This window comes from Nomascus leucogenys, chromosome 12 (assembly GCF_006542625.1).
Source record: "Nomascus leucogenys isolate Asia chromosome 12, Asia_NLE_v1, whole genome shotgun sequence".
Classification (NCBI taxonomy): Eukaryota; Metazoa; Chordata; class Mammalia; order Primates; family Hylobatidae; genus Nomascus; species Nomascus leucogenys.
This window is the reverse complement of record NC_044392.1, coordinates 61,826,019-61,853,796: the sequence shown is the minus strand read 5'-3', so window position 1 is coordinate 61,853,796 and position 27,778 is coordinate 61,826,019. Positions and strand designations below refer to the sequence as shown.

Below are 27,778 nucleotides of genomic sequence, written 5' to 3'. Positions count from 1 at the left end.
GCGTTCCCCAAAGCTTAGTTCCTGTTCCTGAATTCTCCTTCTGCCATCTGTATCCCTCATCCCACTCACTCACTCTCCTCGCTTCAATACTCACCTCTATCTCCCCCTTTTTCCTTTTAATGTAATGTAAATAATTGTGTTCCTTTCATTAGATTTTTACTTGCTCTGAAACCTCTGTTCAACTGTGAGTTCCTTGAAAGCAAGGACTATGTTTGTCCCTTCAATACCCAGTTGGTTGTTCTAGGACCCAGGTATGTTCTTTGAGGGCTCATTGAAGACCTGTTTAGTGGATGAAGATTCAATACGCTTTCCTCTTACTCCTGCCCGTCTCCTGCCCAGGACAGACCTAGAAACCTGAGATCCAAGATGGACACTTTGAAGGCGTTGCATCAAACTACTGGTCAATGAGGCTTTGGGAGCCTTCACCCCCCGGGTGATTTAATGAGTCACAGTGGATCAATTAGCTGATTCTTTGGCTCTACTTGAAAAAGCCTTTTGTGGCCACTCTGGGATCTCATTCGACTTGAGTGTGTGGGTGTGAGAAGAGGATGCAACGAAATTTTTTTCAGGCAAGCAAGCAGTTTCATTTCAGGAGGCCTGCCTTCCCCCAGCATGCTGGGCCAGTGAGGGACCTGCATGTCCCCGAGACAACAGAACTGATTTCCTGCCTCCCCCATCAGACTGCAAGGTCTTGAGGGCAGGACTGGAGTTGAAGTCATATTCCCAGCCTTGTGCCTGGTACATAGTAATTACTCTGCAAGTAGTTATTATACAAAGAAAAGAAACCCAATCTTATGTGAGAGAAATTCTCTCTAGATCCTTCCCCAAGTCCAAAGAGAACAGAGGAACATACTCGCCTTCCTCTGACTTCCTCTTTTATCATGCTCTGTCCTTCACTGTCATCAACGTAGCCTGGCCTAAAACTTTTCTTTTCTAGAAGCAGCTTTTCTAGAGCAATCTCATCTGACTCTGATTTCTTTTCTTCATGTCTCCTAACACCTCTGCACATGGCTTGCAGTGCAGCAGCTTGCATAATTGTGTTGTAGGCATCCTGGTCTGTCCCCAGGTGTGTGCCTTGTGTGTGAGGGGCTTGGGGACTTGGGGGCACAGGGCATCTCCTACAGTTCCTGTCAGCCTGGGCACCCCGAAATGGAGGGCTCTTGCTTTGCCTTCCTTTCCATAGCCCAGCCTATGGCTCTGCATTCAACAAGTGCCCAATGATGCACTGACCAGCACATAGTCGGCATTCAGTGAATAGCTATTGAACTAAAGAGAAACAATGTCAAACCCACTGCTCACAGAAAGGAAATGGGGGAAAGGGTAAAGGAATCCAATGTCAGCACCGAACCCACTCCCCGAAATGACCAGATTTTGAGATGAGTGAGAGAACCTAACCAGCCCACAAAGAAAAAACAGAACAAAACACTCTTCTGGATGCCCTGATGAGCTGCACAATTTCAGTGTTTATTTTCTGTCCCAAGAAACAATGTAACCATGCTTCCCTCTGGCGGTGCAAGGATCATGAGTTCAAATCTTGACTTTATTATTTCTGTTTGGGTGACAGTGGGTAAGTCACTTAACCTCAAACCTCGTTTGTTTATTTACATACAGGGGATGACCATAAGAGTTGTGGTGAGGATGAAACATGGCAAAGCAGGTCGTGCCCTTGGTAGCTAGCAGAAGCTCAATAAGTAATGACCAGCACATCCCAGTAAATGGGGATCAGAAAGGAGACGGGAGGGAGGGAGCTGAGTGCCGGCATAGGAATGTGGCTCATGGGAAAAAGAGGAGGAAGGGTTGTTGATGGGGCCTCCCCTGTGGCAGAAACCTCCTAGAGGACATTCCCACAGGCTTGAAGAGAGGCCTGACTCTTACTGACATTTAAGGGAAGAATGGGGATGTCTGGAAATTCTGCCCAGTGGCTTATCACTGTGGGGTTTCAGCCTCTGCTATGGAGACCACACTCCCGGAGAATGGGTAGCCCTGTTCTGTGAAAGCATGAGAGCCAAGAACTTCTCTATGGGAGAAGCTGAGAATCACAGGACTCTAGAGATGGTTTAATACTGAGGAAAATGCAGCCCAGAGATGGAAAGTCACTTTTTCAAGGTCACACAGAAAACACATGGCATAGCCAAGACAAGAAATAAAAAATGAATAATAATATCCAACAACCAGTCAGGACAGGTGACCTGGGCTGAAGGGGAAGGTCAGGCCTGGGAGTGGTACAGAAGTGAAACATGGGCTAAGCCAGCAGGAAGGGCACCAGAGGAATAGGGCTCAACAAGCTGCTCTGTGGCAGTGCTGTCCTGGGTGGCTGTGTACTCTGTTTCATTTATTACATATAATAACAATAAGACTTGAAGCCATTATTATCCCCATCTTGCTGATGTCAAACCTGAGGCACAGTTTAGATAATGTCCCAAGGTTTTAAAGCTAGAAAGTAAGGAAGCGAGAATGCAATTCAGCTTGGGCTGACAATAAAGCCTGCACTCCTTCTGCACAGCTCTGCTCATTTCCAGGCCAGGGACTATTCTACCATTTAAGGCCTCCCTTCCTACCTGCATACCCTCAGTCCAGGCTCTCTGGAAGTATATGGAACACTTCATCACCCCTAAAACACACACACACACAAATGCATGCCCACACACATACACATGCATGCACATGCACACACACACTCTATCCTAGTCCAAAAACAACACAAATGCACACACACACACGCATACTTTAAACTAGTAGGGACCTGGTAAGGCAGGAAGATGGCCGAATCCATTAGCACCACCAAGCAGAGCACATATTTATGGCCCCAATTACAGCCTTCGTCTCCCGCCACAGTGAAGGAGAGGGAATAGCGACAGGAATAGTTGTGTGCGGTGGGGTCTGAGTCCTCTGTAGCAATAACTACAAGATTAGAGATGTTAGCAAACCTGGGTGATGGCAGCTCTATTATAATGATAAATCTACAGCTTTATTTAGAAATAATGAGACTGGGGGCAGAAGACGCTAGGAGGGAAGAGCATGGTGATTTTAGCCAATTGAAGCTCTGGTTGGAGAGACAGTGGCAAACCTCTGGGAATGCCCAGGAGACTATCAGGGGCCCTTGGGAAAGCCAGGCAGGAGGAGAGATGGGGGAAACAGTAGGCCAGCGCTTCCCAGGGCTGGTATGGGTGCAGTGAACTCCCAAAATTTCCATCCCAGGCCTGAGTTTCTTAATTCCATGCAATGCAAGAGGCCTCCGACTGCCCTGCAGGCCCGGTTTGCTCTGGCTCTCCAGCCAGTGGGGCATATTAGCTGCTGTGCTGCCCAGACTTCCCTCTGGAACAATCTGGGCTGGGGAGGTGAGTGTCCCTTGAGGCTTAAGATTTGCAATTAACAAAGAGCTAGACTCCCTGGATGTGTACCTCCCCCTCACTAGCCTTGAGCTCAGGGTTCTGTGGCTGTGAGAAAACAATGCAAATGTTTCGGGGCTTCGGTACTTCAAGTCAAGCATGGAGGGGGGGGCGGGGACAAGGGACTGCCTGGTGCCACCTGCCAGGGCCAAATTCGACTCTCCTGCACAAACTCAAGGAGCAGCACAGGCAGCATTCACATCACTTTGGTGAGCACAGAGCAGCCTCCAAGTCCCCTTTCTCATGGTGCCTTTCCTTCTACTCAGCATGTGGGTCACAGGCTCTCTGCTTTCGTCCAGACTACCCGATCTGGTTGGTTACCCCAGACACAAACCATCCCATTCACCTCTGAATGCATGCACAGGCTGGGTCTCTCCCCACCAAGCCTGGCTCTAAGCCATTTTCTAAATACTACTTGAGCTGCTTCTCCTCCAAGAAGCCTTCCCAGGTTAACCCCATTCAATTCCAACTGCTTCTTTAATAGTCTTTTCCTTGGACACCCATATATAGTTTTAATTGAATTAAGTAAGCCACTGGTCATTTAACAAGAAAGTACTGGGTTCTTACACTCAGCCCTGAGGGAAAATACAAGAGAAAGTCAAATGTGTGTCACAAGCCATTCCTGAGCCATTGGGAGGACTTTACAAGATAGAATATGACTCAGGATATAACTTGAGGATACAGAGAACACATGGGAGAGGCAGCTGCTGTGAGACCAGGAGGCCACGTGGAGGATGACGGCAGGTAGGCTCTGAAAGGTGGATTGGTTTGCACCAGGCAGAGAGGTGGGAACAGATCTGCCTGACATGGAGAACCTTGTTGGCAAAGGCAAGAGGCAGAAACGTCAGGTGTTTTTCAGAAGCTGCCGGATTCCTGAGCTCAGGTCCAAAGGGCAGCTCTGGGAATGGAATCAGACACATGGGAGAGATGGGAGCTGGCTGTTGGCTGCACTCGGCTCATCAGTACTGTCCGTCATTGTGCTGGTATAGGAATTAATATACACCCAGTGCCCTGTCATTCCTGGTGACTGTGATGACTTGGGTCTCCTTGGCCCCCAAATAATTAAAATTTGACAGCACCACAAACAGGTACAAGCATCAGCCTTCTTGCACCTCTTCCCCCTCTTTTGCTTGAGTCCTTACCTGGCAGGGTGATGAGCCTGCTCCTGAGAACTCTACCTGCTGGTGGGGCTGTGGGTTGGAGTGTGGCAGGGGACTCACTTGAGAAGGAACATCCAGCTCAGACAGACTGTAAGACAGGCTGTCTGAGCATGGGTGGGGCTCTGCAGCTTGGGAAACTCCTGCACCTGGACTCCCTCTGCAACTGGCTGGAATGCTCCCCCTTCCTCTTGTCCTGTTGAGTTATTTATAACTGCCCTTCCCCGCCTGATTTAGTTCTCCTCATCCAGGAGACCTTCACCAGCTGTCCTAACTCTAAGGATCCTGCAACCGTACACAGAGGATCGTATTTGCTGCTTTGCACTGCCAGCTACTGCATGGACTTTTCCTGTCTCTGTAATTAGATGACAAGTTTCTGTGGGTCAAAGAGGCTGTTTTCTACCCCAGCCCCACCCTCACCCCCATGCCTGGCACAGTGTTCTTAGGAGGAGGAGATGGAGGAGGGCTATAATGATACTAGTTGAGGATGATGAGGATGATGGTGATTTGTCCTATGCTCTTTGGTTGATCTGCCCTTTTCAGAAGCCAGGCTGGGGAAGTGGGGATGGGACAAGGGCAGGACAGCCACGGGGTTCTCGGATATGGAAAGGTACATCCAGGTGAGGAGCGTGCTTGGGCACAGACTGCCTACCCCAGGCATGAGGCTTCCATTCATGCCTGGAGCCAAAGACACCAGATGGTGGGCTCTGGCAAGGAGAAAAGGAGGCTTCTAGAAAGGCTGAGCTGAGCTCTGCTTCCTGCAGCCGCTGGCCCTCACCCCCCTCCCTGGGTGGCAACCTCACTGTGAGGAGGACTGAGCTGCTTTTCTCTACCTGTCCAGTTACCATAATGAAGCCACAGCCTAAGGAGACCACAGGGAAGAGCTGCACCAAATGTAAACTTCAGAGTGATTTATGGAGTGGAGCGCTCGGGCCTGGGGCTGCCACACAGCTGCTGTTCCATATCCGCCCTGTCTGCCCGCCCCGTCTGCCTGCTGGCCAGCCGGCTACTTATGTTCTTCTTAGGGATGACATTTCAGGAAAGCAAAGGTGGGGGAGGTACTGAGCCACTGGGCTGGACTGGTCAAAGTCAGTACAAGCTATGAGAATAGGGTGTCCCCCAGACCCTTCCTGGGGCGTAAGTAGAGCCCACTAAGCTTTCTCACTTTGAACAAATCAAGATTTATGACCTTTGCACACCAAAGCAGGGCTGATTTTCCCAGCCCCTCTCTTCACAGGCTCAACACAGAGATATTGAGTATTGACTATCCAAGCGGGAGTCTGCAGACAGAGTGGGGTCGCCCCTCCTCAGAGATATGGTGGAGGAAATATCCAGGTTGCCGCTCAACCTGTTAGCACTCAAGACAGCAGATGCAAGGCCACTGGAGCTTGGAGGGAACGCCCCCACTGAGCTCTCAGCTGCCTGGGGGGCTTAGAGAGAGGACACTAGCTATACCTGCAGGATGCAGCTACACAGCTTCCTCAACCCAGGGGACTGGAGCGAAGGGCTATGCCAGACCGAAGGGCTCCAGATGTGCTCTCTCCAGTTCTCTGTGCCAAACCTGTGCTCCCTTCTCTTAAAAGCCAACTTGAGCCCCAGCTCCTTGAAACCTTCCCTGGTTAATTCCAGCTGGTTGCAAACAGCCCAGCACCCACCTCCTGTGTAGGGGTTAGTCAGGTCTCCTTTTGGGCTGGCCTCCCCCATCTCCCATACCTGACTGGGAAAGCAATGCCCAAGGCGAAGGGACTCTGCTGTGTGTCGTCATTCGTGCTGTTCATTACGTATGTCCAACTCTCCTTCTGGGCACTGGGTAGGATTACTTTGCCCCTTCTCCCTTGATATTAGGAGTTACCACGTGTCTTGTTCTAATGGGAGTGGAAGTGACATGTATCACTTCTGTGTGGAAGTTTTAATAAACGGTGCATGATTTGCCACTTCCTCTTCCTCCTGATGTTTAACTGTGGGGGCCTGTGTCTAAATGCAGCCTCTGTTGGCTTGGGTCCCCAGGTAACAAGGTGGAGTACAGTCCCCAGTCCAGCTGCAAAGCACATGAAACATGAACAAGGCATAAACTTTGGTTGTCTAAAGCCACAAAATCCTCGGACTGTTTGCTGCTGCAGCATAGCCTAGTTCAGCCTGATTGATATGGCCTATTTCGATTGCGTATGCCAAGTTTCTAATGCACATCAGTACTCTCAGTAGAAAGAACCACCCCAGAACATGCAACCAGAAGCCATAGATAAAAATTCCCTTCCCTTCCTAGCTACATGGAGACTCTGCTGTCTGCCATCCCAACCTGGGGCAGAGTGCAAGTGTAGACTGGGCCACTGGGCAGTTTCCAGAGTCCCTCTTCATATCCCAAATAGCAAAAGCCCATTTGTCTCTAGGAAGTGAGGGGTTGGGGACATGTCCCACCCAACCCAGAACCACAAATCCTCAAGAAGCCAAGGAACAGGGCTGTACTTACACTTGTGGCATATTGGATGTCCTTCCAGATGGAGGTTTCCTGAGACAAGTCAGAGGCCTCAAAGAGGTTGTCCAGGATGACCTCACCAATCATGTCATGGCGGGAGAAGCGGTCAAAGTCGAAGACACTGAGATGCAGCTTGCGGTCAGCCAGCTCCTCATAGGGCACAGGGAAGTGGAAGTTCTCATCAAAGGTGGGGTTCAGGGTCTTGCGGTGCACCCGGGTCTGCAGCTTGCATTTGCGGTCAGGCAGGAGGTAGATCTTGACATAAGGGTCAGAGCTTCCACAAAAGTCCTTGGCAGGGAGGTCAAAAGCCTTCAGGATACGCACAATCAGGGTCTCGGTCTCGTAATCGTAGCGTAGGCTGAAGTTGATCTTCCCGCAGCTCTTGGTGGCCTCAGACTTGGCATCATCCCCATCCACCGACTTCTGCTTGTAGAGCTCAGGCTTGATGCGGCCAATGCTGGTGGGCTGCTCTGCTGCTGGTGGAAGCTCATTGCCATAGTCTACACTGGAGACATGCATCTGCCTTGGCAGGTGGCGCTTGAAGGACGTGTGCCTGGTAGAGGGCAGGAGGGGGCACAGGGAGTGTGATCAGGGCTCAGGGGAAGGGAGATGAAGGCAAACACGAGCCTGGAGGCCCTGGCTCATCGTATCCCTTGTTGAGCCCCCTTTTCCTTCCTCTTCTTGACCCCACTTTTCCTCTGCACACACTTTGTGTGCAAGGTTGTGGTGAGCATTACATGTCTTAATATATGTAAAGTAGCTGGAATGGTGCCTGATATATAGTAAGCTCAATAAATGTTAGCCATTTCTATCATAATCACTTTTTCCTGCTTTTCTGTTACCTGCTTTCTAGGTTTACTTCCTAGTGGACATGACTCTGGTTTCCTTATTAAATCGTGAGATCCCTTAAGAGAAGGACCATCCCTTCTTATCCTCAATGTGGCACCCACTTCGTCACCATCATCACCATCACCATTTGTCAAGCATTTGCTATACGGCAGGCAGCAGAGTGGTTAAAGCATGGGCTTTGGAGTTAGACTGCATAGGTTAATTTTGGCTCTGTCACTTTCTAGCTGAGATCTTGGGAAAGTTATTTAACCTCTCTGTGCCATAAAAATGAGGAAAATAAAAGTAACAACTGCATAGGATTGCTGTGAAATGAATTGATTACATATGAAGTGCTTAGAACAGAGCCAAGCATAGTCATAAGCAATATATGTGTTAGCTCTCCTTATCGATCACATTGATTCTTCCATTGGCTCCTCACAACTGCCATATAAAAGTCATCAGCCTTATTTTACAGTTGGAAAAAGTGAGGCTAAGGGAAGGTGAGGAACTTGCCCAAGGCCATATGACAAACTGTCAGTGTGACCCCCAGCATGTTCACTCCTGGCCTCCAGTCTGAAGACCAGGCCTCGTTCTCTTTGGTTGGTCCCCTGAGGGCCTGGAGAGCCATTGCAGGGATCTAGGAGTCCATCAGAGCCCTAAGTTTTGAGTAAATACAATGCCTTACGCATGCTTGCACCACACCTTTTAAAAGCGCTTCTGAATTTAGGGTAGGTTTTTGTCGTTATGTGTTTCTTGTTGCTATTTTCAGTTAAAGGATGCTGTATGTATTTACAATTGTTTTCATGCAGGGAACTCTGAAAGGCTTTAAAGGAATCCTGATTCTCAAACTATTAAGACTCCTTTGCCTTATCTGCTATGCACTGCAGACTGTAGCTATCAGGCTTTACTGACATATCCCTAAACACACCATGAACTCTTACATCTCTAGGCCTTTACTGTTCTCTTCTGCCTGAAGCCTTTCCTTCCAAACATCCAACACTCCCCTATTCCACTATTCCGTTCCGCTCACACCCACACACACCCCAAGTGCACACCACATATACAGCAACCTGCCTCAAAGGTTTCCCTTTCGTGAAGTCTTTCCTGGTGCCCACCTCCTCATTGATCACCCATCATGGATCACATCATCTGACATATTTCTCAATCAAATGATATGTATTATTATTTCTGGTCTGTGATCCTCACAGGCTGGAATCCCATATATGTATTAAGGGAGTGTGGAGGTATGGGGGTCAGGGAAGGGAGCGGTCCACTCCTCACCTGGTGGATGATGCTGGCTCTGTAGTTTGCCGCTGCAGCCGCGTGTGACGCATGATGTGCTCTTTGACTGACATCTGCACCTCAGCTGGGATATCTGGGGAGGTGTGGCTGATCTTCACAGCCGCCTCCAGGAAGCCCAGGGTGCTGGGGTCCTTCAGCTTGTCCGCCATGTTGCCTCTGAAGCTGGGGCTCTGGAGGGCTTCCAAGGGGGGATTAGCAGAAGAGGGACTGGAGGCCTCCTTGTTCCTCCAGGGCATCCAGCACAGCTTCCAAAAGAGAAAGAGAAAAACTGCCACCAGGGCCACGCCACACACAATAACTACAACTGCGAGGAGGCTGACAGAGGTGCCTGCCCTCGGCATGAGCCAGGCAGGGAGGGACAGACAGACAGAGGCGGGGAGAAGCGGGTGAGGGTGTTGGAGGAGGGGGCACACAGAAGGGACAAAGACGGAAGAAGAGAGAAGAATGGTCATGAGAAAGCTGCTAGGTCAGAGGAAGAGGTGGTTTCAGGGTTGACTCTTGATTGTCCGCTTGGTGTAATATCTACAGCCTTGTGTTCACCTCAGTCTGATTCTTCCAGCATCATCCTCTCTCCTGCCCCCCCATCCCCCCAGCCAGCTTGGGGAGCACCTGGGCTGTCGTCTCTACTGGCTATTGGCATGTGCACAGGGAAAGGAAAATAATTTAAATAGCCTAAGCAAATGTGCAAATTCGTGAAGCATTCATGTTCAGATGCTGGTTGAATTTCTATTAAAGCTGCTACTATGGCCAGACTTAGAGTCATTTTTGTCTACAGCCCACTTCCTTAACAGGCTGTGATACCTTGGGGGGGCAGAGGTTGGCTAACTCATCCTTTTTTCGTCTTTATCCCATCCCCACTAAGCCCAAGACAGGAACTCAATAAACATTGAGTTGACTTCAAGTGAATGAGATTGAGCATAATCTCTTTAAGGGCAAGGATTATGTTCTTCTGTACTCCCAGAACTCTGTGCATAGTAGGCTCAATAAATACTTCTATTAAGTTGGAATCTGATCTACACAGTGCACTTCAAAGCGAAATACAGGTACACTTCATTTTGCTGTGCTTCACTTTATCGTGCTTCACAGATACTGTGTTTTTTACAAATTGAAGGTTTGTGGCAACCCTGCCTTGAACAAGTCTTTCGGTGCCAGTTTTCCAACAGCATGTGCACATTTTGTGTCTTTGTGTCACGTTTTGGTAATTCTCACATTATTTCAAACTTTTAAATTACTATTATGGTTGTTACGGTGATCTATGATCTGTGATCATAGATCTTGGATATTCCTATCGTCATTGTTTTGAGGCATCCTGAGCTGCATCCATGTAAGATGGCCAACCTAATTGATAAATGTTGTGTGTGTTCTGGCTGCTCCCCTGGCTGGCCATTCCTCTCCTTGGGCCTCTCTATTTGCTGAGGCACAACAATATTGAAATTAGGCCAATTAATAACCTTACTTTGACTTCTAAGTGTTCAGCTCAAAGAAAGTGTCACATGATTCTCATTTTAAATCAAAAGCTAGAAATAATGAAGCTTAGTGAGGATGGCATATCAAAAGCCAAGACAGGCCAAAAGTGAGGCATTTTGTGCCTCACAGCCAAGTTGTGAATGCAAAGAAAAAGATCTTAAAGGAAATCAGAAGCGTTACTCCAGCAAACATACAAATGATAAGAAAGCAAAACAGTCTTATTGCTGATGTGGAGAGAGCTTTAGTGGTCTGGACAGAAGATCAAACCAGCCCCAACATTCCCCAACATTCCCTTAAGCCAAAGCCTAATCCACAGCAAGACAGTACCTTTCTTTCATTCTATGAAGGCTGAAAGAGGAGAGGAAGCTGCAGAAGAAAAGTTTAATCTAGCAGAGGTTGGTTCTTGAGGTTTAAGGAAAGAAGTCCTTTCCGTAATGCAAAAGTTCAAAGATGAAGCAGCAAGTGCTGATGTAGAAACTGCAATAAGTGATTCAGAAGTTCTAACTAAGATAATTGATGAAGGTGACTACACTGAACAACAGATTTTCAGAGTAGAAGAAATAGCCTTATATTGGAAGAAGATGCCATCTAGGGCTTTCATAGCTAGAAAGGGGAAGTCAATGCCTGGCTTCAAACTTTCAAAGGACAGGCTGACTCTCTTTTTAGGGGCTAACACAGCTGATGACTTTAAGATGAACCCAATGCTTATTTACCATTCCAAAAATCCTATGGCCCTTAAGAATTATGCTCAATCTACTCTGCCTATGCTCTAAAAATGGAAAAACAAAACCTGGATAATAGCACATCTGTTTAAGAATGGTTTACTGAATATTTTAAGCCCACTGTTGAGACTTACCGCTCAGAAGAAATGATTCCTTTCAAAATATTACTGTTCATTGACTATGCACCTAGTCACCCAAAGGCTCTGATGCAGATGTACAGGGAGATAAATGTTGTTTTCATGCCAGCTAAAACAACATCCATTCTGCAGCCCATGGATCAAGGAGTAATTTCAACTTTCAAATCTTCGGCTTTAGCTGTCATAGATAGTGATTCCTCTGATGGATCTGGGCAAAGTAAATTGAAAACCATCTGAATAGGATTCACCATTCTTGATGCCATTAAGAACATTCCTAATTCAGGGAAAAAGGTCAAAATATCAACATTAACCGAAATTTAAAAGAAGTTGATTCCAAACATCGTGAATGGCTTTGAGGGGTTCAAGACCTCAGTGAAGGAAGTAACTGCAGATGTGGTGGAAATAGCAAGAGAACCAGAATTAGAAGTGGAGCCTAAAGAATGGATGAGGAGTTGCTTCTTGTGGATGAGTAAATAGTTTCTTGAGATAAAATATACTCCAGGTAAAGATGCTGTGAACATTGCCGAAATGACCACAAAGGACTTAGAATATTACATAACCTTAGTTGATAAAGCAGTGGCAGGGGTTGAGAAGATTGACTCCAATTTTGAAAGAAGTTCTACTATGGATAAAATGCTATCAGACAGCGGTGCATGCTACAGAGATATCTTTAGTGAAAGGAAAAGTCCACTGACGCAGCGAACTCACCGTTTTCTTATTTTAAGAAGTTGCCACAGCCACTCCAGCCACCAGCAACCACCAAACTGATCAGTCAGCAGCCATCAACATCGAAGCAAGACCATCCACCAGCAAAAACAGATTAAGACTCACTGAAAGCTCAGACTGTTAGCATTTTTTAGCAATCAAGCTTTTAAAATTAAGGTGTATATATTGTTTTTGGGTGTAATGCTATTGCACACTTAATAGGCTATAGTATATTTTACACTGTATATGTATATATATATAGGTATATATATTACAATGTATACATTTTGTAAGGCTTTAGCTGCCATGGATAGTGATTCCTCTGATGGATCTGGGCAAAGTAAATTGAAAACCATATGAATAGGATTCACCGTTCTTGATGCCATTATATTTACAGTATATTACAGTATATTTTATACTGTGTGTATATGTATATATTCACATATATGTATATATACATAAATGTATATACTGTATACACTTAATAGACTACAGTATACTTTATACTGTATATGTATTTTATTTAATTCTATTGTGCTATTCTAATAATTCTATTTATTTTTATAAAATATACTGTAGTCTATTAAGTGTACAATAGAGTTACACAAAGTTATATCTATGTTTACATGTGTACATACATAAATTACATATACTTATATGCATAAAAGTTTTATATACATATAAGTCTATGTAGTATAAAAGTAGTATAGTATTAAAGTTATGTGTGTATATATACATATATAGTATAAAAGTAGTATAGTTTAAAAGTTATATATATCTATATATACATACATACATATGTATATATGTATAAGTTATATATAACTTATATGTGTATATATACATATATAAGTTATATATAACTTATGTGCGTGTGTGTGTATATATATACGTATATATATACACACATATATATATATATATATATATATAACTTTTATATGCACTGGGAAACCAAAAAATTTGTGTGACTTGCTTTATTTTGATATGTGCTTTATTGCAGTGGTCTGTAACTGAACCTACAATATCTCCAAGGTATTCATGTACAAATGATTCCTAGAGCTGTCCTCTTCCATTCTGGTGGCTATTCAAGAGCTTTGCTGTAAAACTGGTATTTTAAATGTTGTGATTGGTTTGGAGGTGGGCTCTCACTCCCCCACCCCCAGCCCACCCCTGACCCCAGGGATGCCCATTATCCCAAGAAAGGGGTATGCCCCTATGAGGGATGCCGCTCTTTGTGAGAAATTATTAAGCAGACCTCCCATCCCACTTCCCTCTCCAAATTTGGGAATGAACCTTTGAGCCCAGGGCCTCTTCTTGCTCGGAATAGAGAAGTTAGAAGGCTCTGAACCAAGGGCATACCTTGCAGGGTTTGCAAAAAGGTTACTGTGGACAAGCTAGCAGAAGAGTTTTGTTTGGCTTGCTTAATGATTGAAACGTTAAGAAATTTCATCATCATCATCACCCCAGACTTCTGAATTCACTGGAAAAGACCAATGACTTGGTAATTGAACATGGGCTCCCACGTGGTGGGAACTGGTGACTCTCTTTGTAAGGGTATGTCCTCACCAGCTCAACCCTCCACTCCCTGTTCCCTGTCTGGCCCCTGAAAGCTTGTAAGTTTGCAGCCTCTGTATTAGCCTGTCCAAATGCCTTAGAAATCTTACTATTTAAGGTAAGAAATGACCCCACAAGTACTGAGGCCAGGCTGTGCCTTTAAAGATGGCAGCAGTGGTCCACAGAAGGGACTTGCTTGGAGTCACAGGTTGGTCAGACACAGAACCTGGACTAGGGTCCAGATGTCCACCACCCAGCCTGGCACTCCTTCCTCTGCCCTGGCCTGTCTGTCTCTGGTTAAACTGTAGGCTACTATGACACGTGTTTTTCCTCTTTGTCTGATTCAGGGACTCGCATAGAAACTGGCACATGGAATGAATGAGGGACTGAAAGAATGATGTATGAGAAGGCTGTAATTAGCTCTCATTTCAATTAAGTTCAAGCAACATTTACTGAGTACTTGCCATGTGCCAAGTTCTGAGCTAGGCTTGAATGCCCAGGCCTCTGCTAAGGGGATCTAGGTACTCCCATAGCACATAGGCTCCAGGGAAAGAGATCCCACATCAGAGGGGCCAAGAAGGAGGTGAGGATGTCAGCCACTCTCTCTGGGAAGCCAGCACTGCCTTTTGATTCCTTTGCTGCAAGTTACTTGCCTAGGTCAGTTATAACCTCCGAGAATAGGGAATAATAGCAGAGAATCCTCAAGTCCTGAGCCACCTACCACCACCCCCTTCCCAAGCCTTCCCAACGCCTGGCTCCCTGCACAGAGATATTAGAGCCTTTCCCTGGCCAAAGGAGCTGGAGGTAATCCTTCACCTAGAGACTGCCAGACACCGGGAAAGCTCATTCTAAGTCAACTTCTATACTAAAGGTCTCCAATGTGGTGATGTCTCCAATGGGGTGAACCTCTGGGGCAGAGGGACACAAGAGAAAAAAACCAAGCCATTTTAATATTATAATCTTTAAAAGAAATCAATTTTTTTTTTTTTTTTGAGATGGAGTCTCGCTCTGTCGCCCAGGCTGGAGTGCAGTGGCACAATCTCGGCTCACTGCAAGCTCTGCCTCCCAGGTTCATGCCATTCTCCTGCCTCAGCCTCTCTGAGTAGCTGGGACTACAGGCGCCCACCACCACGCCCGGCTAATTTTTTTGTATTTTTAGTAGAGATGGGGTTTCACCGTGGTCTCGATCTCCTGACCTCGTGATCCGCCCGCCTCGGCCTCCCAAAGTGCTGGGATTACAAGCGTGAGCCACCGCGCCCGGCCAAAGAAATCAAATTTTTGATATACAGGTTGATAGGAATAATAGCATGTTATTAGATTTAGGCAATTTATTCAACATTACTATGTCTAAGGTTCAAAGAGCTTTATATCTATTCACTCCTTTATTCCTCTCCAATGAAAAAGGTATGATTATTATCCTCATTTTGCAGATGTGGAAACTGAGGCACAGAAGGTTAAATAGATTACCCAGGTCACACAACTAGTGAGTGGTGAAACTGGGCTACAACCCAGCCAGTCTGGTTCTGAAGTATCACCTCTGTGGAACATGTATGTAACTTGGGAACAAAAAAACATATATTGGAGGTACTAAGTTGGTTTTTTTTTTTTACCTGTTATGAGTTCATGATCTAAATAATTTGGAGACTCTTTCTTCAGGTCTTTATCCTAGTGGGCTCACCAGGCAAGTCGCCACAGCTATATGTGTCCTTATTCTACATATCTGGGCATCTCTAGCCCTTCACATCTGTTCTCTGTTACAGCTGTTCTGGATGCATTCTCTGTAATATGAGTCACCTGAAAACAAAAGGTGTTTCTAGGGCTTTGCTTTCTTTTGATCATACATCTTACTTGTTCTGGTAATAATTAGAATTTTAATGAGAAGGGGAGTAGGGGGAATCTAGAGAGCATAGAGTGCATTTAAATGTTCAGCCTGACAAATAATTGAATTCGTAAATGAAAAGAGAGGTAGGAGAAGGGGGTGGGGCAGGAGAATGAGGTTTTCCTCAGTGTGGTTGCTATTTAGATTGCCTCTCCATGTGACCCCCAGCTGCTGTTCCCTCAGAGCTGTGATTACGGGAGGCAGAGGGCATGGTTTATCGGAATCAGCACCCAGTGCTCAATACTGGTTATATGAGACCAGGAGGCCCGTCCTATGCCTGAAGAATCTTATTCCAGGACTAGAGGAGCCTGGGCTTTTGACATCTCACTGGCAGGCAGTGCAAGGAGAATTAGGTCTCAAACACTGAGTGGGTTCATCTTCACAGGAGTTGCAAGGTTGGAGAGCAAGGTTGGTGAGCAAGGCTAGTAAGACCAGAAGCAGACAGCAGGGAAGAGGTGATTGTAGAAGATTTAGCTCATTTAAAATCACTATATGTGGCCTTGAACTCATATCCTAGTTTAAGTGACATTGAGATTAGAAAGGGCTGTAGGCTTCTGTACAGCCTAAGGGCTGCACAAAGGCCCAGATAACCTAAGCTGTGTGCCTTCCCACTCTGGGCTTGCTGGGGCCAACCCACTGGGACGTGTCCCCTAGGAAATCACAGGTGCACAAATAGCCTTCAAAACCCTTTTCCCACTCACATCTTGTTTGAACTTTGACCCCTTGAGGCAGCTAGAACTTTGATGGGCAACTCTGCCAGTTTCTGAGTCCTGATCCAGTGCTCTTCCAATTTACACCACGCATTCACTTCAGGAAAAGCGAGAAGTAAGCCTCCAGTAAGGGAGAGAGGGCTCAGCCTGGCACTGAAAAAGAGAAAGTACTTCCTAAGTATTTGGATTCTTCTTCCCTGTCTTCTTCTTTACTTCCTCTTCAGCTTAGAGAGAAGGAAGCATTGCCCTGAAGTCAGACTGGTCTCACTCACAGTCTACCTCTACTAGTTTTAAATTGTGTGACTTTGGCAAACTATGTACACTTCTCAGCCTCAGTTTCCTCATCTATAAATTGGGGGTAATAATGGTATCTACCTTATGGGGTCATTGTGAGGTTTAAATGAGACCAAAAGTGTTGAGGATAGTGCCTAAGATGTAATAAGCAATATAATAAATATTACCTATTTTTATTAGAATTAGTTATGCCCAGCCCAATTTGAAACAGTCCTTAGTTTTGAAATTTGTTTAGTGGGCAGAAAACCTGCAAACCATTGAACATTAATCAACAGAGATAGCTTTAACCTTGTCTTTACAAACCAAGAACAATCTTACTAGCAGAAATAATATAACGGTTTTGGACATAGCCAGGTCTGTCTGTATCTTGAGACGTAACAGAAACTATGGTTCAGATCACACATCTCCAGGCTTTTCCTGCTAATACTCATTTGCTTGCTGCCTCCTCAGTTGTTTTGTTGTTACCATCACCAGCCAGCTGGTGAACAGGAATGAATTCCAAAGAAGTAAGAAGATCATGGAAGAAAAACCTATAATTGAGAACATCCTATGTTCTTGAGAAATTTCTTGAAATTTGGGGAAAAGAAGCCTATTGCTCAATATTCATTGTGAAATGTTTTCATTCAGGCATCAGAGGAGCTCTAGTATTTCATGGGCACCTGATTTGTTAAACCATAGTAGCCAACTATCCAGTAGTCCCATGGGAGAGAAAACAGCTATGGAACTAGGCTTTGGGATCACACCCCAGTGACATAACCTTGTACAGGGGCATGTGGCTTCTAGCCCTGGCTGTGAAACTGAACTCACGGGTGCACAGACACAGGATGGACATCTCAGGTGGGCGGCAGTGCCAGAATGACCGACAGCACAGCATGTACCATCTTCATTGCTTTCTAATTGCGTGACCTTGAGCAAGTTATTTAACCTGTCCAAATCTTAGTTTTCTTTTATTTAGTCAGGATTCGAATTATTCCTACCTTGCAGAATCATTGTGAATATTAAATAAGCTAAGACTTTGAGCACAGGTCCTGGTACACGGTGAATGTCACCAAAATGTAAGCTGCTGTTATTCTTCATGTTTTGTTTTTTGGTGGAGGATAACAGTTGACTGTGTATACAGAACAGACGCAAAGCTAAGCTAAGTCTTTGAGGCAGGGAAGGGAGACACCAGATCAGAGGACAAAGCATCCGAGGGACATCAGGCCCCTCTTCTCTCCTGGAAGTTGAGATCCCCTTCAAGGCCATCAGGGTAGGATCTGCTTGTCACCTTAAATGAGACTGTCTTGTTGGGGTGATGGCCCATGGTCTCCCTCCTCTTCCAGAAAATGCTGGGTTATTAATTAGCAGCTCAGGGCTTTCGTATCTTCCCCCACTGACACTTCTTTCTCCAAAGACAGCCCTAGTGCCCCCTCCCCTCTTCTCCACCCATAGTGTTAGAATTCACCAGCAATTCTTATTGCTTGCTATTGTTCCCATTTTTCTAATGGGCTCCCACGTCAGAAAAATCCATTTTGTAACAGTAACAGGCGTTCTTGCTAACACATTGTAATTGAAGAGATAAACTGGGAAGAGGAAGAAAAAAGAAAGAACCATTTTCCCCACTCACCCCAAAGCCAGAGAAGGCTGGCTTCAGGGCCTGGAATTGGTGGTGGACCCTCAGAAATGGTCAGTGCTCAGGCTGGGGAGAGCAGGAGCTGCCTCGGCCAAGAGCTGTGGTGCAGACACAGACAGAGACATAGACAAAGCACAGCCCAGAGGCCAGGGAGCAAGTGACGCAGAGACCCAGGAGCTTGGAAGAAGAACGTTTAGCCTGGGAAGGGAAGAGATTCTGGGCAGAACCACTCATAAAATACTAATAATATCATTTATTTATTTATTAATACATAGTGAGCATTATGCCCTTTCCATTATCTAATTTAACCTTTCTAGCCTCCCTAAGAAATTGGTATACACCCTTAAAGATAAATAAACTAAGCCTAGAGATGTTAACCATGTAACTTGTTCAAGGGTACAGTGCATTAAGGAGAAGAGCTGGGATTCGAAGTTAGGACCTTCTGATGCCCAAATCTGGGCTCTTGAATCAGGTATCTGGGAGGACTACAGATTGAGCTGTGGAGTTCCAGGCTGGACAGAGAAGTTGGAGTGGGGGCAGGTATTTCTTAGTTGTACTCAGGAGAGGATGGGAGGGATACTCCCACTTTTTGGCCTGACCCTATGAACCTGGACAGAGCCCCAGAGACTCGGATGATGACCAGGCTGGTCACCACCTGCCCCATCTTACTTCTTCCCTGGAAAGCTGAGACTTCAGGTTGCCCACCAGCCACCAGGCAAGTAACCAGTGGCCTCTGGAAAAGGTGTACCTGAGGAATATCTGAGACAGAGAGAGAGAGATTGTGTGTGTATGTGTGTGTGTGTGTGTGTGTGTGTGTGTGTGTTGGGAGAACAGAGCTATTCTGTACTGAGGCTCAGACGTGGCCCATTAATAATAAGCTCTGCCAGGGCTTGTAAGTTTATTAGGAGAACCGGTGTAATTAAAATTCAGGGCTGGGGGGAGGGGAGCAGAGGGCTTTTGCTTCCTTTCTTTCTTTCAGAGATCCAGCCTGAGCTACCAATGGGGATAATTAGCAGAGTCCAAACAGAGAAGGAATTAATGCTCCTGAAAAAGCTGTGATGTGGAGAGACAATACCAAGCTAATTACGGCCGCACCAAGCTTTATGACTGGGCGCTCACTTCCACCATCATTAGGGGATTCAGAGCTAAATCAGAGACTAATGTGGAGTGTTACAGCTAACAGAACATTGGCACTAATTTAACAATTATTAATATTATTATTTTGGTGGATGGTAACTGTACCTTTCTGCTGGAGGGGTCAGGGCGTGTGGCCCTTCTGAATGTGGGATCAAGGCTGGAGTGATGGAGGTGGGGGGCAGACAGCCAGAAATTCTTTTCCCTCTATGCTCCTCTCTCTGTTTGTACCTGCAACTAGTGAGAGGAGGGGTCTGCCTGGGTCCTCGGGGAGCAAGAAAGAGTTCAGTGCTCCTAGAAGAAAGAAGGGAGGGATGAGATTGTGTCATTATACTTGGAAGGTCCAGATCCGGATGCCCCTGTTTATTTCTACTTTCAGAGACTCCTCTGATTTCAGTTCGTAAGTGTGACTCAGTCCTTAGAGGCTTCTTTTCCTAAGCAAGACTAGAAAGGGTGCCACCCAGTTTAGTCGGGACTTTGTCTTAGCACGCTTTTCCCACTCCAGACAACCCTATACAGACCATAAAGAAACCTGGTTTGATCCAGATGCCTCAATGCCACTCCTCACTATTTGCAGCCACATGTTACACCCCAACTCTGTGGACAGGGAAGATAAACTTCAGACAGTTAAAAGAGAACATGTCTTTTGTACAGAGCTTAGAGGGATGACACATACTGAAACCACCATCCCTACTTGACGTTCTCATCAAAGTCAGAGGGAGAAGAAAACTTCTAGAACTGTAAATCTAAGGGCTCTACAACTCCTAGATACTGGACCCTGCTTCTAGAACTCTAAAGCTCAAAACACACTGGTCAGAATATCATCTCCTTGGGTTCTAAAGGATTGTGCATTGTACCTTTCTTCAAAAAGGGCAAAATCTGCAGAATTCCATCCTTCCAGTGAGAAGGACAAACATCACATAAATTTCATGGCCACAAGTAAACTGGAGTTAACCACTCCCAGCTGCCAGCCTAAGAAAAACAGGGAAGCTTGAGGTCTCCTGTCAGGTTTCTGCATTTTCTGGAGCACTTCTGGACCTCTGCTTGCTACCTTAAGTCCAGAACCCATGCTGACCATACCCAAACCTCTGCAACTTGGCTTATGGAAAAAGTTCATTCATTTCCACAAGGCAAATGACACAATGAAAGGTGGAGAGCTGCTTGTTAGTGTTCACTTGGAGTGTATTAAGGAGAATAGCAGGCCTATGGCTTCAGAGTTTTTAAAGATAAAGGGGAAACTTGCTTTTAGTTTGGGCAGTTTGTGTACAGGTGTTTCCAAGTCAGGGTCTGATTAACTGAGACTTCCTGTGCAATTCCTAGCACAGACTCTAGCCTGTAGAGGAGTCTCAGCAAATGACAGTGGAGTCTGAATCTCAACTGTGGAATCTCAGGGTGTTACTAGAAATCTGTAAGCTAGAGACTTAGAACAGGAAGAAGTCAAGGGAAAACATAAAATGGTAAACAGAGCTGGGCATGCTCTAGCCACTTGCATTTTTCATAAAACTGCAACAAATGAAAAGCTCTAGCATTCTGCTGGCTGGAGAATCTGGACCCAGAGAGCAGGCTGGGAGGTGGAACAGCTGGGGCCTGGTCCTGAACTCCATGGCATCTCCCCAGACCCTCTGGTCACCTAAATTCTCAAAATCCCAAGGCCACTCTCACCCACTATCTTTCTCTTGCTGTGATCAAAGAGTCTGCTCCTGCCTCCCCACATCCCTTTCAGCCTCCCAGCTTGGACCCTGGGCTTCCTGGGACTTGTGACTCGGCAGCCAAAGTTAAAGTCTTCCTGAGCTAACAACTCGAACTCATCTTCTGATGCAGCCTGCATGGAAGGCATAGTAATTCATCTGGGCCTGCTGACTCTCACCCCTCAGGCTTTTCTCACCCTCAACCTGGCCATCCAGGCACCTGTCATTCCAGATTATGGGTATCCCTGTGGAGTCAGAACACCTGTGCCTCCCCCTACCAAGGTGTGCTGTGCACATACAGCCCTGCCCCACTTCCAGCAACTTCCACCCTCACCCCCAGCATTTCTGCCCTGAACAGACAGGAGAGTCAGCTTCCATCCCAGATGGAACTCCACAGGTATGTTCTCACCCTCTGGGCTCTGAGGGTCAGGAACAGCATTAAGGCTCCACTGGAGATGGATCATTGGTGGAAAAGTTGGAAGGGAGCTGGGGAGTAGGGAGAGGCAGGAAGAGACTCCCTGATAGGGAAAATTCTGTGTCTGGTGGATATGCGTCGTGTAGGAGGGGATGGCACCAGAGAACCAGAGTCTTATAATAATAACTTGCTAGGCCTAATGTGTTCTGTGAATCTCCAAGGCAGGAAATCAGCTTCCCTAACTTCCATCTCTGTACCACCCTCTAAAAGTTCTTTATGTCTGACCTCAGTCCCTTCTGCTGCAGTGATCAAACCATTGACTAAACATTGCCACAACTAGGGACAGCAGCGCCTCCTACGACCCTCACAGGGCTCAGGTGGGCTCCGCTCACCCTAAGGCTGGATACAGCTCCCTCACACACACAAGCCTCCCCTTGGCCCACTGCCCCCTCCCCCGAACTGTTCCTCACAGGTATCTACCTCTATATACGACCTTTAACCTCAAGTGAAAGAAAACAGGACCCTGGGACCTGCAGCCGCTGGGGAGTTTACCCCACTTGTACCTGCTCCCAGAACAGCTGGTCTCTGGCTTCTCTTCCCTGGAGCAGCGGGTGGGGACCAAATTCCCGCCTCTGGCAGCCCCTTTTTCCCCTTCCCGCGCCAGCGGTGCGGAGCCGCTGAGCAACTCCGGAGTACTCCTAGGCCCAGAGCTACTGGGGTCGGGGTGGGGGAACAAGGAGGGATGGAGCCTGCAGAGCCTCCTGGAACCCCGGCGCCCTGGTCCCTGCAGGATCTCCCCACCCCCACTCCGCACTATCTCCAGGCCTCTCACTCCCCCAGCCCCTCCCCCACCGAGGGGACGCGACCCAGTACTCCCTGCCGCCCCGGACCCTCCAGACGTCGGGACAAAGAAGCCCCGCGGCAGCCGGCGAGCGTGGCTGCAGGGCACTGGTGCAGCAGGTAAATACCCGGGGCCGGCCGCCACTTCGCCGACCCTCCCGCAGCTCCCGCCGCCAGGGCGCGACACGCCATTCCCCCTGTCGCAACTCCCCGGAGACGCCGCAGCTGCGCGCCGGGGTCCAGCCCGGCGGGGATCGGGCTCGAGACTCACCCGCTCCGGCGAGCTCGACTCAGCTCGGGCTCCCGCCTCGGCTAGGCGGCCGCCTGGGGCTGCGTCCGGCGCAGGGTCCGCGCAGCTAGGGCAGGAGGCGCCCTCTTGGCAAAGTCGGCTAGAGGCGCCAGCTTAGTCGCGCACCCGCCGGGAGTCCGAGTCCGAGAGGGACGGAGGGAGCGAGTTATAGGGGCGAGGGGGGTGGGGGAAGGACGCCGCAACACCCTCATACCCTCCCCCACCCCGCCCCTTGTCCCCCGCCCCCCAGCGGAGACGCGGAAAACCACTCGCAGCCGGAGAGACACCCGGACACAAAGACCTCGTGCCAGCCGCAGACCCAAGTTTCTCCCGGAGAGACCGGGGGTCCGCCCGCGTTCACCGCGAGAACACACAAACGGACGGACAGACCGACGCGCGGACCCGGGGACCTCGACACTCGCTAGGAGGCGAGCTCTATTCCTCAGCCGGGCGTCCCTCGTCTCCCGCTCTCTCCATGGACCCCTCTCCTGGCAAATCGCCCGCAGAGCGAGCTTGGAGATGCGAGGGAAACTGAAGCCCCGAGGGTGCCCCGTTCTGGGAGCCTGGCTGTCTGCGGGGTCCCCCGCACTCCGCAGTAGTACTACAGGAGGGCCAGGAGGGATTCTACCCCCACCCCCGGTCCCCTTCGGGTCTCTCCTGGCTGTGCAATCGATGGGCCAGGGGGCTGGATGAGGCTGGCTCCCAATCCAGAATCCCGAGCTGGAGAGTTCTCTCTAGGTTCTGGGGCTCCTGGGACCGGGGCTTTGGGGAAGGGAGACCGCAGGATGGATATCCAGGAAGGGAGGGGGCCCTGGGTCTCCCGTTACCTGCGCCTGCCGCGCTGGGACTCCGCTCTGGGGGCTGCAGCTCAAAGCTCCGACAAGCCTCCACGTCCAGCCCGAGAGGGGGCGGCCGGGCCCGGCACAGAGAGGCGAGGACCGCGAGCGCCTCCTGGCACTGAGGCCCGCCGGCCCCCCACACTCCGCTCATGCCCCAGACACCCAGGCCTGCCGAGCAGCAGCTCGAACCCGCGCCGCGGCCGGACTGGGGCGGGGCACGACGGCCCCAAGAAGACCCTCCCTGCAGCGGCCCCCTGCGGCTCCGCTCTGCTTTTAATCACTTCCCCGCAGGGTCCCCGCCCCTCACGTGGCATCCCGCGGCAGCTGGCAAGTCTGGCGCCTCGCGGCCGCCCCCTCTACACTCAGGGACTGGCCTGAGTCCGGGGGCTGGGGGTTTCGAGGCGGGGAGCCGGGTTGTCCCGAATCTCGGAGGGTGCAAGGCCAGGAAAGAATCCTGGTTCCCGCTCCTCATTCACTGCCTGGTGTGACCTTGGACATCTCTGAGCCTCAATTTTCCTCTCCGTAAAGGAGATGTAATGATTTTAAGTACTTCATGGACTCCCTGGGGATAGAAAGATGGTGTTTGTGAAAACACTGGTTAAACTACTACATGCCACACGAATGATAGGGAAATAGATAACCCCGTAACAGAAAGAGCGACGGTCAGGCAGGGGCTGGGAGGACCTTGGCCGAGGTTCCTGACGGGAGCAGTTAGACTGGCCCCCGAGTCCCAGCTTCGGAGGTAGAAGACCCCAAGACAGGCGGGCGGTGCGAACTGCAAGACTTTCCGAGCTCCGCAATCCTGCGGTCCGCGGTACCCGCACGTTGCTATGGCGACAGGAGGCAGCGGCCGTCTCTCTCCATGGCAACGGGAGGGGAAAGTTTCAGGCGAACAGGAATGGGGGGTCATTTCAAGAGGCCGCAAGGCGCTCAGTTCCGCCGACCCACCTCCTTGCTTCGGTGAAACAGCACCAGAGATCATGTATCTTTCTGCTAAGCATAACAAGAAAGAAAGCTCAACTGGAGGATTGAGGCTAGACTTAAAGTAGAGATCCCCTCAGAAACTGTGGAGTGAGGCCCAGGAACAGATTGGCTGAGGGGCTTCAAGCCGCCTCACTCAGCGCTGGAAGTCTGTGAGCCATGGTCAGGGAGGCCTGGGGACCAGCGCCCTGCAGGGCCTATCACGGGAGTCTCTTGATCTACACCTGTCGGCGATGGGGCCCCTTCTGTGTGGGGCTCGCCTGAAGCCCCAGACTCAGGTCCGTTTGCTCTCCCGGAGCTGGGAAGGAAACTTTAGCTGCAGCCCCTGGAAACCGCTGGGTTGGTGTATGCCCGAGTGGCTGGCGAGGGAGAAGGGTCTTGCCTCTTAATTAACACGCTTATTGGAAGTGACTCGGGCAGTGACTGACGTTCCGGAGGGAGGAGATTTGGAGCCTTAGCTCCTGGCGGTCTCCACTGCGCGCCATCTGTGCCAACCGGCCCTTGGACTTGCGATCCCCTAGCAGCTAGTCCCTTGGGCACCAAGGGCTAAGGCGAGGCCTGTGAGGACCCTGGCCCAGCCAGGCGGCTTTTCCACCGTGAGGCGCTCCCTGGATCTGTCCACGGTGCTGAAGACCCAGTTGGTGTTACCATCGCGCGGGCATAAGTTTAGGGGACGAGAGAGAGGCAATTGTTGAAGGTTCGCAGCTTCCACCCTGACCCCTGTGCCTGTGATAGCAGAAGGCTAGGAACTCAGGCAGGGACCAAGCAGACACGACGCAGGCGATACTGTGCAATCCGGGCTGCCTTCCTGCGGGAGGTGTTTGGTTGCTGTTCCAAGAACAGGTGGGGCTCTGGCATCCCTATTCACCTTCCTGGTGCTTCTGAAAACCCACCTGAGGAGACTAGAGGCCCCATTAACTTCTTTTCCATCACCCAGTGCAGATCTCAGCACCCAGAAGAGCCTCTGGTTACACGCTTATTAGCAGTTTCCCAAGTGGCAGGTTTGTGTTTGTGTAAAATACAAATGGAGAACTGCTCTTTGCCCGTGTTTATGGCAACTCTGTCACTCCGCTGCTATTTCTCCCTCCCCCTCGCGAGTTCCTGGGGAAATTCACAGAACAAAGCGCCTTGTTTTGCCTTTGCAGAGAATGAAAAAACACAGGACCGTTCCAAGGGTCCAGACCTGTGATGCAGGGAAATCAATATTTTGCTTACATCAAGTGGGGGAATTTGCATCTAAACTGAAGGCGAAGGAGCTTGTTTGGAGCAGAGCAGGTGGCAGGAGCCGAGAATTAACATAATTTCTCATTGTTCCCGGATTCAGCCTCCACACTCGGCAGGCGGTTCTGCAGCGTCTCTGGCGCCCCGGCAGCAGCTCCGGACCTGGCATTTCTCAATCTGACAGTGTGAAGGAGCTGCTGCCCTGATTGGGCTGCAGAAACAGGTTAGGGCCCCTGGTTCAGTCAATAGCTATTGAAGTTGGATTGTAGGAGTTAGGGTGTGTGAGAGAGACAGAGATGAGAGAGACAGAGATGAGAGAGACAGAGAGAAAGAAACAGAGACAGAGATAGAGGCAAGAGACATATACAAATGAGAGAGACAGAGAATGAGACAGAGCTACAGAGAGACAGTTACAGGAAATAGAGAACAGAGAAACAGACAGGGAGACAGATGTACAGGTAAAGAAACACACATTCAGAAGGAGACATTTAAAAGGTATTTTTTAACATTAAGATAAAGCCTCACCCTAGTTGTCCTCTTTAGCCTGCTACCTCCCCCTGCCCCCAGGTCAATTGCTGATACCACTGTGGTCACATAACCAGCCACAAAGCAGAAAAAATTCTTCATGTAACGATGGAAACTTTTTTGTCTCTCAAACCCCTTTGCCCTGCAAACCCAACCCCAAAACACACCTTTGCTTCTTCCCATATGAAGAGATAAAATTCAGAGTCCCAGGGTCCCACCAAGACCTGGGAGGGAGGATCCAGGGTCCCACTCAAACCCAGAGAGGGAAAGAGGTGGAAAGAAGTGGAATTGTTGCCCTTCAATCCTATCTCTCAGAGAAATCCCATTCTGAGTTTGGGTTTAGGGGTGGGGAGGAGAGAAGCAGGAGCAGAGACAGTAAGCTTGGAGTGGTGGCAAATAAGTACATTGGAAAGGGCCTGGGAGGGCTGGGATTCAGGGCTGGTGCACCAAAGCAGCCATGAGGCTGTCACATCCCCTATCTGGGGCTCAGTGTGCCTATCTGAAGTTGGGTTAGGAGCTCTTTGAGGCTCCTTCCAGCAACAGCACTCCAGGATTTTACATGAGGGAGAAAGTAGGCTGGGGCGAAGGGAGGAGGGAGGCAGCCTTTCCTGGCTCTGAAGCTGAGGGTGGTTTTACAGAGGCCAACTCACTTTCAGCCCCCCCTCCCCCATCGTTCTCATTGCGCCTACAGCCATGGATGGAGCATCCCAAGTCTGGGCACCTCCAGGCCAGACTTCTCAGATGCAGGAAGAGGAGCTGGGGTGGAATGGGAGGCAGAATGAGAGGAGGTTTGAGACAGAAACAAGAGGCCTCCCACTCCTGTGCCCTCTTCTCTTCAGAAATAGCCAAGGTGCTCATCCCCTGCCCCCAACTTAAGTCTCTGCCCTTGGGCAGGCTCCCACTCTGCTCTGAGCAGCAATGTCTTGTTGAGTTATGTTGCAAATAAAATAAATTAAAACCAAATAATAATTTCTTTCAAAAAATTGAACCTTGGTAGGAAATTGCTAATGCTGTAGGCGGGAAGAATGAGCTCCTTTGACATGAGCCGATGTGTCATATTGTCTTTCCATCTCAATGCAATTTCTAAATACGGAGCCCTTTCCCCATTCCCTCCTCCCTCCAAGTCCCCAGCAGAAATGTAAAGGGAGCAGTCTGACGATTGTAGCTGGATTGTCTGACGTGCAGGGAGAGACACAGAGGAATAGACACACAAGCACTCCTACAGCTTTGCCACGTGGATAGAAGCTAAGGAGGCTCTGACCCAACCACGAGGGCCCCTGGTCTCTTCTCCCCACCGCCCCCATCCTCTGCTTACTGAGGCATGTAGCTGCCTTCTGCAGAAGTGTTAATTTACTCAAGAAAACAGACATCAGTTGAACCTAGTCTACTGCCAAAGGAGAATCAAATTGAGGTCCTGTATTTGAGGGTGTAACTTCATATCATTATATGGAATAAACGGTACTATGGATTCCCTATGGGGTTTCAGCCAGAACAGCTTTATCAGTATTTCCTGCAGATGCCACTCTCTCCCCTAGTCCCTATACCAAGATAGCAAATCTAGCCAAAGCTGGGGAACTTCTGCAAATCATGCCGTCTCAAGCCATCATCAGAGTT

General features: G+C 48.7%; 1 protein-coding gene across 4 annotated transcripts in view; it reads right to left on the bottom strand.

The window, feature by feature from the left end:
- SYT6 (synaptotagmin 6) overlaps nucleotides 1-23,685 on the bottom strand; it is a 64,577-nt gene extending 40,892 nt beyond the window's left edge. For 2 of the 4 annotated variants that reach the window (XM_030823232.1, XM_030823233.1), the window contains exons 1-3: nucleotides 23,426-23,588; nucleotides 9,129-9,477; nucleotides 7,014-7,572 (exon numbers count right to left, since the gene is read on the bottom strand). In XM_030823232.1, the coding sequence (XP_030679092.1) occupies nucleotides 7,014-7,572; nucleotides 9,129-9,477; nucleotides 23,426-23,588 (1,071 nt within the window). Of the gene's footprint in view, nucleotides 1-7,013; nucleotides 7,573-9,128; nucleotides 9,478-23,425 lie in introns of all 4 variants that reach the window. The other 2 variants (XM_030823234.1, XM_030823231.1) reach the window with 2 other exon arrangements.
- Nucleotides 23,686-27,778: the final 4,093 nt, after the last annotated feature.